The 21,803-nt window shown below is 37.1% G+C and overlaps 1 protein-coding gene across 2 annotated transcripts in view; it reads right to left on the minus strand.

Moving 5' to 3' along the window:
• Positions 1 to 2,242: 2,242 nt before the first annotated feature.
• The window catches only part of XRCC5 (X-ray repair cross complementing 5), a 50,256-nt gene continuing 30,695 nt past the window's right edge, over positions 2,243 to 21,803 (minus strand). For both annotated transcript variants that reach the window (XM_085066859.1, XM_085066858.1), the window contains exons 15-21: positions 20,886 to 20,976; positions 19,412 to 19,481; positions 12,061 to 12,170; positions 11,460 to 11,556; positions 9,385 to 9,452; positions 4,585 to 4,656; positions 2,243 to 3,797 (exon numbers count right to left, since the gene is read on the minus strand). In XM_085066859.1, coding sequence (XP_084922985.1) covers positions 3,783 to 3,797; positions 4,585 to 4,656; positions 9,385 to 9,452; positions 11,460 to 11,556; positions 12,061 to 12,170; positions 19,412 to 19,481; positions 20,886 to 20,976 — 523 coding nt within the window. In that variant the 3' untranslated portion in view covers positions 2,243 to 3,782. The remainder of the gene's footprint in view (positions 3,798 to 4,584; positions 4,657 to 9,384; positions 9,453 to 11,459; positions 11,557 to 12,060; positions 12,171 to 19,411; positions 19,482 to 20,885; positions 20,977 to 21,803) is intronic.

The raw sequence follows: 21,803 nt of genomic DNA on the forward strand, positions 1-21,803 counted from the left end.
CCGACAGCAGCGGCACTGAACAGATCCAAACTCACCCTACTGCTCACAAGCACACCTGCAACAACTACCTGTGTATTTGCCAGTTTAGCAACATGCCACTCAAAACTTTTCCTCCCAGATTATCCCCAGCCACTGAGACCACAAGGGAATTCCTCCCTTGCTTCTTATCATGTGCAAATGCAGAATATAAAAATGGCCCATGTCGATAGAATTCACAACTGAGATGAGTGATTTTCCTTCCTTGTTTTCTAATTCCAAAGACCCTGCTCCAACATCAAACAGACAATTCTGTCAAAACCCAAATACCAGGACAGTTAGCAAGATGCAAATCCAGCCTGGCAACTAAGAGACCACAGTGCTGCAGAAGCAGTCTCTTCACATTAGAAGTGGTTTGATGGTATGTGTAATACTTGGGTGCCACATTCTAAGGACAGAGATGAAGTCTTGCTTTCAGAACTCTCCAAACGTGTTGACACCATACTGTTGACCTGACATTCATTGCAATCTGATTAGTACGACACAAAGCACAAGTCTTTAACTATGTAACACTCTAGAAATTATTTTCTACTCCTGTGGCATATTTACAACTGTCTAAGAGGACAAATTTGGTTTCTGAATACAAAAAGGAGACCAAGCTTGAGAACTGCATAACCGAGTTAGCAGACCCCACTACCCAGTGACAGAGGAACCAGCTTTGTGTGCAGAACTGATACAGCCTAGCTACTTAGAGATTCACAGTGTATTATCACTAGAAGAGTCTTACTCTACCTCTATGACTCCCAAACCCAGTATTTTATCATTTTCTGTGGAGTACTCACAGTTCCATGCTATGACCCCAGCTCCCTCACATATTATTTACACATCCTGGTATAATACCTTTCGATACTCTCCACCTCTCAAAATCCACACTGCAAAATATTTTTTTTACTCCACACCCCTCTTCTAATTAAGGAAGAGAAGAAAGAAGAGTATCTATACACTAGACTGATCTGACACAATGATTAAGCTGCTGGCAGGAACTCTCAGCTGCTGAGCCAGACCAAGAGGGGAGAAACTCTGCAGAGGCTGAACTCATCACTCCCTTTCAACCCTTCCCAGCATCAACTTTCACAAAAAGTGTTTAAAATATGATGCTGAAATCGCTGCCCCTCCATCAAAACTGATTCTGCCCAATGAGCAGCAGATTAACAGAAAGACACAGACAATTGTAAGCATTGATCTCTTGGCAAAGAAGGCTAACTAAGGTTACTGCCCCATATCATTAGCATTCAAAGGGCTTTCCAGAGAGGCATTATTTCCAGGGGAACAGACAAAGTGAACCAGTAACATAAAACAAAATCATATAACACTCTTCTTTTGAAGACATTCTGATAATTTCTCTGGCTATAAAGTACACGACAAAGGATGTTCTGCTTGCAAGAAAACAAATGCACATGGTGTTCCCATTTATAGCTGCTTTTGAAGTGGACAAGTAACTGCTCTAGTGCTTCTGAGGACTGGTCAGTGTTGCAATTGAAAACAAGAATTCTCAGTGTGAACAGCGAGTCAGAACTAGAAAACAGTAGGTCAGACTTTGAAAACGTGAGCTTGAACTAAATGTAAGATCTCTTCCAGTCACTGAATAAGAACCTGCAAGCTGGCCCTTTGCCAAAGAACAAATGTAAAATCAGGCTGCTGATGTGACAGACCCTCACTAAGACAGATCAGAAGCTTCGGAAGACTGATACTCAGAAGGCTGGGCAGGATGAAAGATGCTTTTCTTGCCTTCCAAGAATTCACTTTCATATCTTTTGAGTCATAAATTCTCATTCCTCTTTTCAGTACTAGCAACTCAATTACCACACTGAGCCTACCTGTACATACTGTGCTGTACAGGTATCAAGAAGATCTATGCAGCAATTCTCCACATCTATTCCTTGACAGAAGCAATACACTCTAGAAATGTGGTCAACTAAACCAAAAGAAAGTAATTCCATATTCTGGTCACCAGGTTCTATATTCTCTGTGGTCTTGACCAAGATTTTCTCTAACTCTCTGCAATACAATAAAAATCACTTCACTGGGGTGCTGTGAAATTTAGAGTTTGTAAAGAATAGAATAAGTTATTACACTCTGCTTCTGTAGAGGGATTTTGGTATTCAGTGCCTGAACTGTCGGCCCAGGAAATGGGGTTTTGATAGTTTCTTTTAGGTACTGCATAGGTAGTCACCTGATTTTAGCAAACATGGCTCTGACGACAACCCAACCTTTAAAATACTTTTATTAAACAAAAAAAAAAAGTGTAAAAAAACTCCAGCCAGTATACTCCATAAATTGGCCTTAAAAGACATTGAAAACTCTGATCAAAAAATTCTTATTTACAGTTGAGAAAAATATCATCTGGTACCACAAAAACTATAAAGGTCTGCAAAGATCACTTGCTCCCTGCCACCTGCATTTGAGAAAAGCTTTTAACTCAGTCAGGATAGTATGCCAGAGAGGAGAGAGTAGGTTGTTGTGTAGGGAAGTAGGGGCAAAAAGCAATTGCTGTTTCCCACTCAGGAGCTGTTGGCCAGTATAAAGTGCAAATATCCCACAACATTTTGCAACTACAGGTCATGATTTTTCCTTATTTTGTGATCTTAATACCATTTTGCATAGTATATTTATACATTTATAATAATGAAAGAACAGCTTTTAAAGGAATTAATCTGGTTGTAATAGACAAGCATGTGTGAAGGTGTCATTACTGTCTCTCCAACTCTGTAATCAGATTTGAATGTCTCTTTCTAAGCAGTATGTGACTACTTTGGATTGCCCTGTGTAGACATTACTCCATGCTGGTTACCAGTATTAACTGTACCTGTCACAGGTGTCAGTGTACAGCTTTCAGGGATTCTTCTGCTCTGGGTTAGCAGTTCTCAGCAGTGCATGAAATGGAGATAGCACTGATTCATTCTTCCTTTTAGCACCAGGAATGCCTACAGTAACTGTACGAGTTAAAAGCCTAAAAAAAATCAAAAATCCCAGCACATGAAACAGGAAAATGTGTAACAGAAAGGAACAGAGACCTTGAGCTGCTGCTGAGCTGACAGGATAGAGAACTTGTAGTACAGAGATGACCATAATTACTGGTCTGGGGACAGTGTGGCAAAATCAGCACACTTGGCTCTCATGGAATGTGTGGTTTAGATTCTGTTGTGTGTTTCATGCTATTAACTTGTGAGTGCCTGGCCTAATTTTTTTTCCCACAAGCCTCTGTGGTAGTTTTTGCAGTGGTTTGTTGGGTTTGGGGTTTGTTGCTTTATTTTGTTTTTTTATTTGTTTTGATTGGTTTTTTTTTTTGAAGCATGATAATAGAGACTTTCTCCTTTCTGTAATAATAAAGCCACAGTGTTACCTCCACTAAAGATTCTGTATTACCTGGTAACCTCACTGTGACATTTCTGTCTTCTTTCCCAGTCAATGTAACAAGAATTTCAGGCACCAGAGCAGATTCTCATTAAATTTAGTAGTGTTTAGCTGAAAGCAATACAAAGGAAAAGCTAAATTCAGCATTCTAAAGAAAAGAAAAGGTGCCTTAAAGATATCATTACTTCCCAGATACTTCAAAAAATTTCAATCTTCTGTTCTAGTTTTGAAAAGTCAGATGACATTTATACCAGCTGGAAATGTTTCTGGGATATCTGTTCTCATTTGAGAAAATAAGGATGGATGTAATATCTTCTCATTAGCATCTTTTTTGTGCTCCATCTCCCATGGGGATCTCCTCCAAAGCTTGTATAGTCACCATATATCACCAGTCACATCATGTCCAGCTGCAAACAGAAGAAATAGATTTGAAAGAGGCAGCATTAAAGTTATTTCTTACATGCGTTTAGTGCTGAGAAAACAAAGCAAATTTGGAAATCCTTATCATGTGACATAAATGCACTGCACAGAACATATTACTAATCTGCCATAAAGTACAAAAACAAACCTAAAAATCTCATCTTCACATAATCAGATGTGCAATTTATAGACTTTAAAAAGTACAGTCCAAAAGTAGAAATCTGTTATCGAAGCTTCTTTAAAACCATCTACACCATCAGCTTAAGCCTTGGAGACAGATTTGTAATGAGTCAGCCTGTAAAAGATGGCTAAAATATTTATTAAAAACCCAAAATCCTTGAGTTTCAGCAAGCCTATATAGAGAAGTTTAATTCAAAAGAGTAAAACAACTTTTTTCTTTTAAATGTTTTTCATTTTTCAACCCACATAAACAGCTGTTCAAGATCCACAAACTTTTTAAAATGCTATTATAGTAAATCATACCAATCCACTATCAAATGAGTAGCCTCATTGGCTCTTTTGAAACACACTAGAGGACACATTTCACCCATGTAAACACCTATATTGCTACATAACATAGTATTTGCCATCATGAAATAACACACCTGGCTAAGTTTTACAATAGTAAGTAATTTCACTTCTGATTTAATTCCTTAGGTGTTTTCTAAACCATGCACTCCAACATCTACTGCTTTAAGAAGCACTTGGCTCCCGCATTGCACCTTTCACTTACAGCTTAATTCTAAAGCCACACCATATCTTTATGGTACTCACCAGATCATCAACATCACCACCTTCATCTGTAGGAGGCAGAGTTTCATTTTTCTCTTCTTTTGGAGCCAAGAACTAAAAATACAAATGTATATATGTGATACTGACAAAACCGAGAGCCTTTAATGTTAAATTAACAAAATGTCTTCTCTGTGTAACAAAATAAACCCACCCATAATTAAAAGTCATGAAGAAACTTTTTTCTGGTTTCCACCCTCCAAAAGTAACTTAAACTATAAAAAATTTTGTAAGACTTGCTTTTACAGAATTTTATGGTGAAATGTGTCAAAAACCAGACAAAAGGATATGGTTCTTCAGATAACACATGGTTGGGCTGGAGAATAAGGACGCTGCAAATATTATTGTGATAAGGACACTGCAAATATTATTCCCTAGTCTCAGGGGGAGATAAGGAAGGTGCATAGAAGAGAAATAATTTGGAGTCTACTACGTCAACACAAACAACCTCAAGCACAAAAAGTTCTTGAGATATCAATGGCTGGAGCCTCAGACTGTACATTTGTCTGTACCCATCCCTTTTTGTCCACTGTCAGACACGGGATTCTGGGTTAGATGGAAATTTTATCCATTACAGTTTGACCAGTTTTAAGTTCTGAAAAAATATTGTGTCTAGCTACAAAATGCTCAAGGATAACAAACTGCCCCCCACTGATATGAATACATATATGAGCTGACCAATGGCTTCTATAAGACATTGCCTACACACAACATTCTAGCTCTGTATTGAGCTTATAAGCTTCCCCATTTAATTCAATTAACATTTACCAAATGAACAAAGACATGAATTTAAAAAGAAACCCTCTAACATGCAAGATGGTTAGAATGCCAGTCTTAAAAATAGCAAATTCATTATGTAAAATTACATTGTCATGGCTGCTGATACAACTCACCATATGCCCTTCATTTAAAGCATGACATTCATAAACAGAAGAGAAAGGTAAGTTGCTCAGATACTATAACAACCAAAATCAAGCATACAGACAATATCTGGAGTACAACCACCTCAAAATTATTTCACAGATTTTTCTCTTAGCCTAAAAAAAATAACTAGAATGGTAGGGAAAAAAAAAGCAATACTTGACTCTTACTTAAAAAAGCATCCAATAGCTCACAAGTCTTTGTTATTACCTTTTTACCAATATCTTTAATATAAAATCATACTTCCTTTTCTTATTAAAATGTACCAGAACAAGTATAGAGAGCCAGAAACAACCCTGCCCCCCAATAAAACATAGATGTGAAGCTGAGGAGGAAAAGACACATTCCAAGACTTTGAGTTCTCTCATCTTTAAGTCAGAAACAACTTCACTATAACCCCAGATGATGAAAGAGAACAGCTACGTAGAAAATAGCCACATTACACAGGCTATAAATAGCTGCTTAGATAAATCTTTTGTGCTCCTGAAAGGGAGCTGCTGTTCAGCTGGGGACTTCAACTCCATCAGCCAGAGAGGTTGTGTAAGAGGCCATGGGATCTCTATCAACACTAGCAATGTCTGAGACAATACACTTGTAGTGTGAAAAGCTTAAACATTATTTTAAATAAATAAAACATTCTGATCCTTCCCTAGAACCCTAGTGACAGCTTCAGACAGGGGATGAAACTCTGTGACGTTTCCTGTTGGATCCCCTGGGATGAAAAGCAAACACATTGTGTTTGGGTAACACCAAAGACAGAGGATATTGACAACCTCTGCTCTGTTGTCTCAGTGCCCAAAGGTCACACCTTTCCTACATCCTAAACAGCAGCATCCAAGAGGAATGTAGAAATCTCACTTCACAGACAACACTCTTCATGTTTTAACATGTCAAGTTTAACTTATCATGGACATTTTGTAGCTTAAAAAAAAAAAGGCAGGGAATGTGACAGAGACAGAATTAATTAGAATTTCAAGATGCTGTATGTCTGTATATCTTTTTTGCTGGAAGAGTTCTTAATCTAGTAGTAATATAAAGCACATACTATGAAACTAAAAGCTAATGACTTTTGTCAGCTCTGAAAGGCTTTCTGTGCCAGATCAAATTTCATTTTTTCACATTTAATTAAGAATCAAATGGTATTTCTGAAAGTAGCACGTTTTTCAAAATTTTTACAATCAGCTTTCTCATGCTAAATTACACAAAGGAAGCTAAAAGCTAGAGAAATGTACAATGAGATGTGCAGTAAATTGAAACCTGAAGTTTCCATCAAATGCTGAACAACCAAAGTTGGGGTTTTTTTCTGAAAACCTGTTTTACATTTATGCAAAAGCAAATTACATATAATAGCTGTGCTGAAATCCATTATCTTCCCCAAAGCAACCAGAAAAAGCACTTGACATTCCTGCTCTTTTAACCTACCATCCTCATGCTCTAAAAAGAGTATCTTTGTTATTACAGGGGGGGGAAAAAACCCCATTATTCTCAGTGATAGGAAAATATACATGGGACAACCTACCTCAAGCGAGAAGAAAAAATAAACTTTTACTTGTTACCTGACTAATAAGCAGCCTGATAAGTCTTCCTGTCTCCTGCAGACATCAACCCTATAACACCTGTAATCTTACAGACAAAACAGTCCTGAAACTACTGTCAGCTAGTAAACAGCACATAAGAGAAAAGGCTTTTGTGTCACATAGGACCACACTGACAGACAAGCCCGTGACCTACAGGCTTGCACATCACATATTACAGAGGTGAAGAAAACTTCCATCTTATTCTGCTGGGGGATATTTGAAAAAATCCAATATAACCCTTTACTGAAGAGTATTGCCTTCAGTACAGAAATAAATGAACCACTTTTCCAATCTGCTGTAGACATAGGAAAATGCTGGCTTTGTATCAAACAGGAAACCTGTGGCAGGGTTTAATTGAACCAAAGAGGATTAGATTTTATACCAGCCCCACAACATCAAGATCAAATATTCTATCCCAGCAGATCTTACTCCAAGAATATGCAGCCTTCCAGTTTCTTAATGAAAAGGTCATATGAGCCCTAAACAGACAATGGCAGAATAGGGTTCTGAGTTTGGACAGTGTATGGGGAGGTGGTTATCTAGTGAATATCTGGAATTACCAACTGTTTAGCTAGCAAAGAGATGCAACCCAATTACTCTGAAATTTAAGATAACTGCCATATTAGAGAACTCTGCTGCAGAACTGATTTCATGCAATACCTCTAATTCCCCCAGTTTAGTGGGAAGATACAGCTATTGTATGACCTTCAATCAATCACAAAATAGTTTCCTGTATTGCAATATGTGGCTGATTGTAAGATGATGGTAAACAGAAATGTAAGTTTGCAGTCAGTCTAGAAATGCTTTGCTCCAGCTTAGCCTGGCAGCTGTGAATCTAGTCCTTGGTACTCTATAATTTGTGCTACATTCCTATGCAAGCACAGTATTTTTGTGCCACCACAAGCTCACAATGAAGACAATGGTATGCTACAATGCCTTCATGGTTAGTAGAGATTTCCTTAAGGAACGGTGGCTATTCCACACAGCATTAGCACATTTTTTGAGCATCAGTGCTAGTTTCAGATTAGAAAGTAGAGTTCTCAAGAACAATATTGTGTTAGGAAGTTTCCAAGAAAATTCATAGCACTTGAAGTAGATAAATACTGATACTCTTTAAAACCATCACTGGGGGAAAAGTTGCCCTATACATTTATGTGTAATGAGAAACAGCCAGTAGGTTCTTCATGTCTGGAAACATCATCATACTCTGTCATTTGTATCCTGCAAATGTGCTCAGCTTTCTGGACTCCTAGCTTGTTAACTTTTCATTTTCATGACATTTCTGTGCCTTCTTCACCTTGAGGTAAATTGTTACAGATGAAAAAAGCAGTTTCTAAAATACAACCTTTTTCTGCTCATTAACTAACTCATAAAGAACCTACTTCTACCCACTTCTGGCTGTTGCTAATGGAAGGCCTGGAAGTTGCAAAAATCAATGTGGCATCTTTTGTAAAAGCTACTTCTCTGCAAAATAGTGATTTCAGCCACAGGTTTACCTTCGGGGGTCTGTGATCCAAGGACCTTTCTCCTAAACTAGCAGCCTGACACAAAAACATCCGTCTTACCCTCTCCACACAAATACAATTTTTGACAGCAGCTCTGAATTCTGCTTCTTTCCAAAGAAAGGACAACATTCTGCCTGTTAGCATTCAGTTCTTTGTAACTGGGACATCCTTCATTTGTCATTGTAGTTACTGAAGTGCTACATATCTGCAGAAATTACACCTACAAATACTCCAAAACTCCTATGTCCAAAAGGATCTGATATGGTCACCAATAATACCACTAGCACACCTTATGATGTCCACCAATCCACAAGAGCTGCATAAAGTGGAAAATATTGGTATCACTGCATCCATGGTGAAAACTAGCCACAACAACTTGAATTGCTGGTGTTCACAATACCTTTTAAAAAAAGTATTGGATTTTCGAACTCGTGCTACCAGTGAGAACACATTTCTTTCTATGAAGTTCAGATAGTTATCTTACATACATAAATAGTATTCTGCTGTTCCACTACACTGAATTGTTGAAGTTCCTATTTTTTGTAGAGGATATTTTCAGATAATTTCAATACATGTTACTCATTAAAGTAAAACGTTGTAATGCATGCATGTAGTACTATTTTTGCTCTGAAATGGAGAAGTTTCAATTGTGTGGCAAAAGAACATTCTTATTTCTTCATATGGATCTTATTCCATTCAGCTGAAGATTTATCCACGTAAGAAAGTCTTCTGTTCCACAGCAAGGGCCCTATACAAAGAGATGCTCATTAAAAAAACTATACCTTTTCAGCCTCTTCACCAGTCACTGAACTTTCCTCTGCTTCATCTTTAGTGATCAAAGAAATTCTGTCTGAAAAAAAAAATATATATAAAAATATCATTAGAAGGCCTCCCAAAAACTCACCTAATGTTAGAAATGAAAAAAGTGTTCCACATTCCAACTTCTGGATGTGTCATCATCACCACCAAAAAAAAAAGTATCACTCAAACGAAAACGTGACTTGCATAAATGAGTCAACTATGATATAAAATATCATATAAAAATAAATTAGTGAGCATATTCATAAGCTTGTGGAAGTATCCATTTAGGAAACTGCTAATATTATGACAATCAAACTAATGAGACACTGAAATCATAGATCACAGATGAAATGCTGAAAATCTATTAGAAATTACACTTTTAGTCATTCTCAGCATGCTCTTAGGTCCTCAGAAAAAATTAACTCCTAGCATTCAGACACTTGTGCTGTGATTACCTAGTCTGACTACCAAAGTGCTGATCCTGCCCCACCTTGCTCCTTGGTTGTGCCAGCAGCACCACCCCCCCAAAATATTTTTTAAAATCTCCATTTCTGTTGACCCCAATAGTTTTTCCAGTCTAGCTCATCACTTGGCCACACAAATGCTTGTGCCTGAATAAGCAGAGGTGGCTGTGAGAGCAAAGAATAAGAAATTGATAAAAATTTCAGCAGCAGCACGAGTGTAATATCACCTTCATGTGCCCATAGAGCCACATGGCAGGGTTTCATGAAACAAAGGAACTTATCAAACAGATCTGCCTTTCTTCTGAGCCACTAACTCATTAACTTCCATCCATCTTCTTTTGGTGACTGCAGTCAGTCATGACAAGGCCCAGTAGACACCATATTTGGTAGAAAAGAGGGAATGGATCATGAGCAAGAAGGACAGAAAACAGGGCTTCTGCTCTTGGTAGCAGAAAGTAAAAAGCAATTTCAGCTGCCTATTGAGAGCAGCCAGATTCTGCATAAAGCATCATGATTTCATTTCACCATGTTCTCAAAGGAAGATAATCTATGTTGTATGGAAATATCATCTCTCTTTGTACTTGTTTGTTTGATTGACTTTTTTTCCTCAAAAATGTACTCCAGTTTGTCAAAAACTCTGATTTACACTAACTAGAAATTATTCATGGCTTTGAAAGATCCAAGTTTGCTACTTTCAAAGTTTATTGGGTTTTTTTTCCAAATTTATACAGAGAAGGTCCCCTACAGCACTATTGAATGTAATATTCTTGTCAGTGTTGTCCTGTGCTGTTTTTTTCAGGTTGCTAAACAAATTCCCATCCTGTATTTCAAAGAAGTTGGACGAAGTAGACATTGCAGCATGTCTGGAGTTCACCACTTTGAATAGTACTATACGAAAGCACATAATTGCATTTTATAACATGCACCCTTAAGAGATATAGCTGGGAATTTAACAGATTTTCTTAGCATTGGTTCCAATTAAAAACAGGAGTATGATGAAAATATTTTCCTTTTAGTCTACTATATTTTGTATTTGTGAAAATGTTCCTTCATTTATCACTTGCGTAGTCTCTGAATGTCTTTTGGAATGGCTCTGCCTTGTATCTCCCAGTTTAATCATAGGTAGGTGTCATATTAACACATATTCTGTCCTTCAGGTTACTTAAATACAAAATGATCAGTGACACATTTCAACGCTATCTGTGACTTTTTGGAAGCTTAAACTGGAAGAATCTTTTTATAGCTCTACTGCATGAGTTTTTTCCATTTATTCTGAAATTCAGCTGAAATTGTGTCTTCTTCCCCTTACCCCATAACATTTAATTTGTCTCTTCTTCCACAATTAATTTACCATTTTGACAAGACTTGGCAAGGCATTATTCATAATGCTGATATGAAACCATTAGTCTAGAAAAGGAAGCTGCAACATGAAAGTTGCCTTTTTTTTTTTAATAGGCTGCAGGAATGAAGCATATAGAAAACGCTGCAGTGGGTTAGTACAAATGCCCCACTGCTAATGAAGTTCTCTGACTTAATGGATAAATGCATAATACAACTAGAAATTGTCTATTTTCTTTTAAATGCCATCCTACCTTGTATCATGATCTCCCAGAAATCAGCTAAGGCTTTATCTTCCAACTTTGATTTCAGGGCCTGCAGAAAGTCATTAAAGCACTGCACCTTGGACATCTGAAAAAATAGAACAGCAACTTATAAGCAAGAAATAGTAAAACTACTAAAGAGCACTGCAAACTTAATTCTTCATGAAGTCTTGTAACACGGTGCACACAGAAGCCTCTGCAGAATTTGGGTTTTATTTCTATTAAAACCATGAGTCCTAAGGAAAGGTGAGCCACAAAAAGTACCTTTCAGAAAGGTAGAAAGACCTTCTTGTAACTAGCTTTGTTGAAGAAAATTGTAGGATTACATTTTTTCCTTGCACAAGCATCAGGTCATGGGCCTTCTGTTTTGTTTAAAAGAAAATTAACAACAGCAAATAATACCAGAGAGGCTAGTCCCCATTCCAGTAAAACCCTCATAAAATGCAACTCTATTTCTAAAATTTGAAACAGAATTAAATTTAAAATTAAATTCTTTTTGCTGCAGCAATAAATGACCAAGTTTCTATACAGCAAATAGGCCCATCACGCCTTTAATTTGAAAGGGATAAGAGTATTCACACAATAATATTACCTTCATTGCCTCCTCTCTAAAAACTCTGATACAATCAATCCCTTTCATGTAGTATTGCGAACCTTTATTTTCCAGGAACTGATCAATGCGGTTTATCAACTGCTGACTCACTGGAAGACAAGGAGAAATAAATAAATAAATAAATAAAAGAATGCACACTTTCAAGAAAATAAAAACCTCTTTCTTTTCTTTTACATCTCTCTTTTTCCACTCCACAGACATCTGAATAGTTAATCATACCCACACTGCCTCAAGCCACACAAGTTAATAATTGTTATCTAAGCTAGTGACAATTATTTATTTCAGCCTCTTTGGAAAAGCCAGATATACTAGGAAGAAGATCAAGCATGTCTAAGGCATGCTTTTCCCTGCAAGCCAAGGAAAAAAGCAGTGGCCTAACTTGTCTGACAAAATTTGGGATCCTAAAGCTTAGGGAGGTTAACGTTCTACAACACAAGCATATCCCTTAAACATCCTTTGCAATAGATGCATATTTCAATAAAAGCATTACATTTATGAGAAAAGTGTAATAATGTCAAACCAACATCTGTAGGGTGATTGCAGTTAAAGTTAACCTTGCTGTTATTGACATCAGAGTAAGACTTGTCTCTTGTACAGGTAGTTTGATAATTTTTCATCAGGGCAATGATATTTTTGATTACAGAGATTATAAACTGTGCATGCCTGACAGAAACAAGCAGAGGTAAACAATGAGACCTGTACCAACAGGAAGGGGAACACCAGTTTTACCCTTACTGTTGAGCTCCTAAAAGGTAGGTAGCTGTAAGCCACTGCAAACAGACAAGAGAAAATGTTACCCAAGCGCAGCTAAATTCTGCTGGATTTAGTAACTTACTTTCTCTTCGTGTTTACTTACAGGTGAGGAACTATCCAATTTGACCCTCTGGCAGACATCTCAGCCAGAGAAAAGACAAATGTGGGGAGGATACAACAGCGAGAAGAATGATTATGGAGTTGATAGTCCCTCAAGACTCAAGACAAGAGCCAAGAGTTGGGTTAAGAACAAACAACCAAAAAAAAAGTACCTCTTGAAACATAAACCACAGGCTGCTTTAAGTTTTAACAGCTTAAAAAAAAGATTGAACAAATTCTTAAAATTCTTAAAAGAGAATGTCTATCAAGGGAGATGAACAGTGTTGTTGCCATTGAGGAAAAAAATTCAGGAAAGCTTTCTGAAAACGTCACAGCATCTGCCTGTCCTGTTCTTGTACTGTTGAAGACCAGTTAGTGGATTAGCTGAACCTTTCCCCTGACCTATAGCCCTTCCTAGCTCCAGGTGTTATAGGCATAGATGTCACTTCAAGTATCTCGGCTATGGAAGCATCAACAAAAAAATCACCTGCCAGAGTGGTGGAAGAAACAAGAAGTAAAAACACCAAGGAGACATTATTTAAGTACTGTGTTCCACTCTGCTCACTGTGAGTATGCACAGCACTGGCTTTTATATTATTTTCTGTTAAATGCCTAATTGAACTGAATCTGAAGGACAACATCTCTGAATGGAGTGAAACAAGGCATGTTTGATATTCTCCTGCTAGCTTTTGACAGTTTCTAGAAAAGGAGGCAGATAATGGTTGTGCCCAACAGCAGCTAGAGCACAAGAAAGTGTGCTAAAATGCCTACTGTGCCAGAGGTAATCAGCTCACTCTCTATTTATTTCACCAGTAGCTGACAAACTAAATTGAAGTCTCACTACTTAGGCTTCCCAAGTTAAGTCAGTCCATTTTTTTCATGGTTAATGATTTTCTCATTAAATGTTCTAATTTCTTATGAATTGCACTAATAAAAGCAAGTCCTGCTGGTGTTTTCAGTGGTGGTGGTGTTTTCTTTAAACACTGCCTTCTCATTGATGTGTTAAATTAAAACCCCAGGCACTATGAGGGTGCAATAAAAGTCTTTATTGTCAGAATGATTCCAGCATACTGCTTGAAATTAAGAGACACTCTACTACTTCTTCTGCATTTAATTTTTTTAAATCCCTTTCCATTTGATTGCCCTGGCAGCCATCATAAGAAAAAACTTTCTTGCTACTGACTGGGGTGCCTCCTTTTGAAATCTGTTTAAGGAACCAAAGGAAAACTGCAATGTTTTACCAAGAACTGAGAGTCCATAATATATTCAGCAAACAGGTTACATGGCAACAGTATTAAAAGTCAGATTCCTCTAACATCCTGTAACAGCTTGGCTAAAAAGTTGGTTCTGCCCACTGGGCTTCCCTTAAATGATAGGCCAATGATTGATGAATCTAAAACAGACAAAAATTCCTATGTTCTGATTAGACTACCAAATTACTTCAGGGGGCCAAAAGTAATCCTAAAGACAGTGGATAAGGATTATAACTGGAAATTCTGGAAGTGGCTGCTTTTCTTTTACACTTCTAATCTGAGAACTTCGTTGATTTCCTGCTGCCTTTTGATTAGTCTGAATCTTTGGGTCTGGATGCTGCAAAAAATAGATGTCCCTTTTTTTGGAGCAAGGCATGTTCTGCATAAAGATGTCTTTTTAACTAAGCTGTGATAAGCATTAACTGTGATGTGTCCCAGGCAACTCTCAGACACTGAGGTTTTGAAGAGTAGGCCCTTGAGTTACAAACTGACAGCCTATTCAGGCCACTTCTGTGTAATAACTTTTTTTCTTCTCCCAACTTCCCTCATTGCACACACATTTAAGGAAGTGAACTAACAGACTTCTACATTTTGCATTAACTGGAATTTCTAGTACTCCTAATAACAACCACATTCTGCAGAATATCCCAAGAAATTTTAATCTCCTCTTTCCTTCTTCTACTGTACCTGACTGGTTAGATAACAAATATAGTTATTAAGGGTTGGAGAACTGCAGGGGAAAAAAAAAACCCAGAATAGAAGATCTTTTAGTTCTAGCAGAATTTAATCCCTTCCCCTCTGGCATTCAGACACATTTGCTACTCTAAAATACATTCACCAGTGCTGTCATTTTTTGTGAAATATGCCACGAACAATTATGCTCACTTGTTATCTCTGAACAGCTATGGTACAAAAGTGCAGTTATATTTTCATGTTTGTTCAGTTCAGCTCTTGGTCTTGATTACTATATCAATCAGATTACACAATAATAATAGACAAAGCTGTCTATTATTACAATCCAAGTTCAATTCCTTGGGTATTTTTCCCCCCTAAAAAATAGATCAGGTCAAGAAAATAATTCTTCCTTTAGACAAAAGGCTCCTGTTGTCAGTCTTCTGATTTACATGCTGATGGTGATAATGATTTGTATTCATGGATAGTGCTTAGAGTAAGATTCACTGACAAATCAGTTAAAACACCTGATAATCAATTTTTAAATATGGCTCTGTATCATCTTTCTAGAACTGAAAAGAAGAAAGAAATTCTGAACTGAAAACTGTACTAATTTTTAAAAGCTTCCTTCATCTTTAAGCTAAGAAGTAAGAATTTTAAGATCAATAGCTCTTGAACTACTCCAATATCCTGTGAGGTGGTGTTCAGTTTCAAAGTGGTGTCTCTAAATGGCCTGTGGGTATGGATCAGAATGATTTAGGCTGGATGTCTGAAGGACATATGACCCAAATCCCTGCTCAAAACAGGGTTCACTGTGGAACAGGTGGCTCAGTGCTCTACAGATTTGAGTTCCATGTAGCTCCAAAGATGGAGAGTCTCCATGTTCTCTGGGCCCCTCTTTCTGTATTTGAGTACCATCATTGAGATCTTTATTATCTTTCCCCCCCAACATCTAATTCAAATTCTGTTTGTTTCAACTCAGAGCTTTGAGTCTCACCCAATCACTATGCCCTTCAAAGACAAACCTGGCTTCATCTTCTCTGTGAAGCAGATCTACAGAAAACTTCAAAGTGATTCTATATACTCAGGTATTTGGTTTGCAAATACTCTTCTAATGACTGAATCATTTTCATCAAACCAGTCATTGCATCTGGCCTACCTAGCAGTAGTAACTGAATAGTCTCTGAAATATAAAAAAACATTCAGTAGGATAAAAATGCAGACAAATTGCAAAAACATGCCAACAAAAAATGAAATTAAGTATTGGCTTTTTAAAAAACTATCTTAGGTCCAGAAAGATAATTAACTATACTTATTTCTACAGAAAATCTTGCAATAAAATATTATCCTTGTTCACATGCAGTTACTGACTTCTTTAACTACATTTTCCTAGAAATGCCTAGCAATAAAAATATTAACAAACTTACTATAAATATAAAAATGAGAGCTTAGTGCAAATTGTCTCTGTAGATTTTTTCTTATGTCCATAAACTATTGAGTTGTCATAGCAGATTTCTCTCCCCACTGACAATCAGTAAAATAAAAAAAGCTCTTTCAGCTACAGGATTTCAGACATCATGTTCTCAGACAGGAGTCCTGTAAGATGCAATGAAATGTGGTCTAAAAACTCACACAGAAAATTTACAAATCAAATACTATGCATGTGTCAATATCTTTTTCTACTCCCCTGATTCTACCTTCTAGAGAAGCCTGTGAAAATACAATACTACAGAGACATGATCTGCTCTCCAGAGATGCAGACATGGATGGAAACCTCCAAATAGGAGGATGAAGTGGTAGTCATGTGGCTATTCCTTTAGCATTACAAAGATGGCAAGAACTGCACATGAGAGTCTTCTCTAAAGGCACAGCAATGAAGAAACTCATTGTACACCCTTGGGAGCAACGATTAGATTCTACTCAGGTAAACTAATCTATTTCATGTGCAGTCATTGACAAAAACGTCAGAAGCTGTTATCAGAAGACATCTCTTTGTGATGGCTGTGCACTTGTGACCTGCTCAAAATAAGACCTGCATAAAATGACATCTCTCTGGCCATGAATGCAAATAAGAAAGTAAGGATGTCTAGAGGGGAACACAATTCTAGTTACATGAGCATCAACATTAACCAGAAAGCTGATACCATCAAACATAACTCACCATGTAACCCTTAAGCAGATCCCTACTGTAATAAACTACACAGTTGACAGTTAAAACCAAAGCTGATTATTCTTTAAGGAACTGAGCTGTCAGTCCAGAAAACCTATCAAGACCCTTAACAATCTGAAAATCTTTGATTTTCTAGAAACATGTATTCAGGCATTAGTGGCCCAGTTCTCACACAGCATCAGACAAGGACTAGCTTGCACTTAAGACTTCTGCTACGAAAGGTACAAACCCTGATTAACAAATCCCAGGGAGGGCACTGCAGGAAATGTACTGGTACCTATTTTCAATGATAAATATACCATCAGGACTTTCCAGTAGCTGTTTAAGAAGAAAAAGAAAAATAATCTCCTTGCCATTCTCTGTTACTGCTAACTTTATGATTTTGGTGTGGGTGTGCCATTAACCTGCGGCTTAATTAAAAAGCAACTGTAGTGTCGCTGTTTAAAGTACAACTCTTCCTATTACTACAACTTCTCTATCTACTAAAAAACAACCCACCTCAAATCAAACAGCTGAAAGGTCTTTCTCCTCCCTATGAAAGGACTGTTGTTATTTTAATAGGTGAATGTAAGCTCTATTGAGTTGGGAAGACTATACTAGATTTTTTTAAATACAAAAAAGAAAAACAGAATGCAACTTAGCAGTTCTCCTGTCTGCACCCTGACACGTAAAATGCTACTTTTTTTACAATGAAGTACTTGAATGTCACAGATTATCCTTTTCTGCAAGGAAATTTTGCATTTCTTATGTTCTAGCAGAGGGAGAAAAGTTTCATCATTAAATGACATCAAATTATACTAAAAAAACCCTTAGAACCACTGAATAATTTTAAGGCAGAATTTACTATTTACATAACCAGAGTGCAATACAGCAAGTCATTAAAAACATGCCTGCAATGTTTAATGTATTAAGCTACCTGAAAGGTTCTAAAGCACAAAAAGGATTATCCAGAAGAAAGAGATAATATGCAAAGCATATTTTTATTTATAGTGCCTTCTATCTCGCCTTTAAATGGGTGACTGCACTACACTCTGTTTAACTACACCTTATCATTACAGAGCAGATCGCATAGAATAAAAGCAAATTGCTCAAAATTTCATAACCTTCCAAACATGTACTGCAGTTATCTCCAGCACAGCTACCAAGTGAACATATTTAAGCACTCTTTCTAGTTAAAGCATCTTCAAGGGTAATCACTATACTTATTTCTGCCTTAAAGCTTTCCTACATGATAAAATTAATCACTTTAACAAATCAGTCAGCTGTTCCACAGTTTCTGTATTCTTATATATTGCACAGTGCTTTTTTACTGCATCTTAATATATCTGAGATACAAGAACACAACTCCAAATATTTTTTCAATATACTAATTTCTTCTGGATCTAATGAAAAGTCCATGTAAAAAGCTAGCTAGCTGGCTTAGAGGTCTGGAAATCCTGGAGAGAAATAGCTATGTAGGCTTTAACATACCATATCACAACTCAATATACTGCTCAACACACTCTTCAAACTACATCGAAAAGGACCAAAGGCCTTGTTGAAATACCCAGCACTTCACTTAAGCACCTCTGCAAATCTTTCTCTGAAAAGGAATGTGACAAATAGTGGCTATTTGGCAGTTCAGGTTTACCCTGCCACAACCTTCAAATTGCCCTTTACAAGATAAAGGACCCCATCCATCTTGTGCATTCTTTCTAAGACACCTTTGGATCACATATATGTCTGTACAGCTACTCCACTAGGGAAGTACCACACAAACAAATGATAATTCCATTGTATTTTCAGACTTAGGCCATGCAAGACAGTGCTTGGTGCTCTTCCTCACCTCTGAGAAGAGTCAGTCCACACAGAGCCTCCTCTCATCTTTCAGATGCACAAACTACCTGCTTATTCCACTCTGAATTCACCTGTCCTTTCTTTTGCCCACAAGCAGTAAGAAATTATCTTTGCATGTAAAGATTTAAGTCCCAGGTATGAGAGTCTCTGTTTTGTTCATGGAACACAAGACAGGTTTCTCACACTGTGCCTAGCAAACAGCCCTCCCTCCACTTCAGGCCAGAAGGCTCCCAGGAATGAGAAGCTGAGATTCATTTTGAATGAGGCAGTCTGTGAATACCATGGGATCTTCTGTTAGAAACACCTGAGGGGCTTGCTCACGTGCCTCAGTGTAGCTGTCTAGTGCCTTCTTACTCAAACATGGTACCTGAGACTTTTAATTGGAGAATGCAAGTATTGACATAGGAATTATGAATGACACCTTCCTTGGCTGAGTGGCACTACAAGCTAACCTGTAAATTCCAGAGCAACTCACATCTCATTAGAAGCTTATGTTTAAGCTCTGAAGGTGCTGCTAATATAATTAAGAGAGACAAAAATCATTTACCATCTTTGAAGTCAGCATTTTTCTTCCGCACCAGAATTTGGAAATCTTCCGCTGGGTTAACACTGCCTACCTACAAGTACAAAAACCAATTCAGTTGTCTGCCAATATCCCTCTTTTTCTTTTTGTTTGGCAACAAGAACCTTTAAATTCTTTTTACTCTAATATGAAAACAGAAGCTCTACACTTTTCTGCATTTGCACTCAAGAAATGAAAGTCTTCTAGCAAATGTTGGTTATGACATGAGCAACATGAACTCACTCTGCTGCACTGTTACAAGCTGACCACATTCTCTGGTGCTGAGAGGACAGAAGCGCAACTCAGGTCATCTGCTAGTGCAGCTTTGAGACCTTCTGCAGCACAAACCTTTTAGACCTTCCCAATCTCACCAGATGCTTACTGAGGAGTGGGAGTTCCCAGGCATGTGGGTACAGAATCAGTGGTTTGCCACTCCAATAGGAACCTCAGAGTTAAAAGCTTGCACTTTAGGAATCTACCCTTTTTGGCACAGTCTGACATCTCAAAGCCAAAGCTCTAAATGAGCATACAAGTGCAGCAACCTTTCAAAGGAACTAAACCCAGGTCAAACGTAAATAAACACTGAAAAATGGATGCATTAACTCTAGGGAAAAAAAACCCCACAACCCTACATTGCTTAAATTTTCCTATCAGGAATAAAAATTCCCCTTGTTTTTTTTTTATTTTTATGCTTTGCAGTCAAAATAATTCATGACCTTGCAATAAATTTGCTTGGTGTCATCATGTTTCTTGTAAATCTGGCAATGCCACTTTTCAGGAAATACCAGAAATTTATATTAGGAGTGCAGAACACTGAAATCTTATTTATAAAAATTCTTATAATCTAAAGATCTATAATGCATTTTTCAAAACGAACCTTAAAGAATAGAACATTTGAAAACAAGTGAAATTACCTCAATATAATTTTTTTATAATAGGAAAACATCAAATAAAAAAAGGTGTACAGTTATGATACAGGTTTCATCTACCCATAAAATTAAGTTAGATCTAGTGGCAAGATGAAGCCAAATTTCTGATTTAGACTCCAATTAATGCAGAGAACAGTGTCTAAAATCACAGCAACACCTTTGATTAAATACACACTGGCAGCTTCTATGTTCCAGAAGATATGAAAGACAACAAGAACAAAATTCAACCACTGAACTCCAATTCTGTTTTCTTTAGATCCTCAGGCTTTACTTTTAGAGTTCTAAGCACTGGGAGAGAATTTTGTCCTAAAATATCCAAGACTGATAGAAGCTTGTGCTAACATATGCCTAAGGGTAGAGAAAGTTGTCTTTACAATCTCTAGCAGAGTCTCAAATGTACAGGCAGTCAGTATTTCAGTCAGGTTTCAGCTAGAAACCCTCCTTTTATCAGGATTTCTGTATATTCACTATAATAGACTTAGAGAATTAATCTTCCCCTTTTATAATCAGATTTGTAAAAATATGCTTACAGAAGTGATATTGCCTTCAGCAAGTTTCATGATGCTAAAGCTCCCTTCCTCATCTTCAATCTTTGGTTTCTTAAGGCTGGGTTCATCTTCGCTGAGAATGGACAAAATGAGAAGGACAAAAATTAATATAAACACTTGAAGTAAATTGCCCTGCATACTAACTAGGGAGTCAGTAAATTAATGAAATATACACTGAACTAAACTTCATTACATAACTGTTCCAAAATCAACACTTAACCATGCCTCATTTTCTCCCCAGGCTGCACAAAACAGACAGCAGAAACAAAGATCAAACTTTATCTTAGCATAAAGCAAATGCATCACTTGTTGAAGGTATGAGGTTATTCGTGCTTGTTTCAGGTGTGAATTTATTTATACAGACCTGCTTCACCTTTCTAAATACAGAATATCTCCAATCACTTTATTTGGAACCTCTGTGCTGCGTTAACTGTGCTAATTTACAGTATACAACATGACATTTGCTATTCTCACCAGATTTTTTTCTAAATATGAAATGTCAATGAAAATTTAGCATTTAAGTGAGAAATTAATTTACTTGTCAATCACTACCTGCTAGTTCCTGGAATTAATAGCTAATACAAAACTGTTTACACAGTGGCTTTTGATTCTAATGACCCCTATTCTCCATCAGCACATGAGAGCTCTGTAAACTTCCACTTAGAGTAATTAAACGCTGCTAGACAAACCCCAGTTAAGCAGATCAAAACTCTCTTAGGATGTTTTAAGCTACCTCTCAAAATGATTTCAAAAGACTTGTTCTTTTTAAAAAAGGTAATTGTGAGTTTGGGCTAATTTCTCACTTTGTCCTAACAGGTAACATATAGAAAGGTGCACATCCAAACTAGAAACTTAATTCTAACATGTAACATGCATGTAAGCGTAACGTGCTACACTTTA

The sequence above is a fragment of the Lichenostomus cassidix genome, chromosome 7 (genome assembly GCF_008360975.1).
Source record: "Lichenostomus cassidix isolate B80296 chromosome 7, HeHo_3.0, whole genome shotgun sequence".
NCBI classification, from domain to species: Eukaryota; Metazoa; Chordata; class Aves; order Passeriformes; family Meliphagidae; genus Lichenostomus; species Lichenostomus cassidix.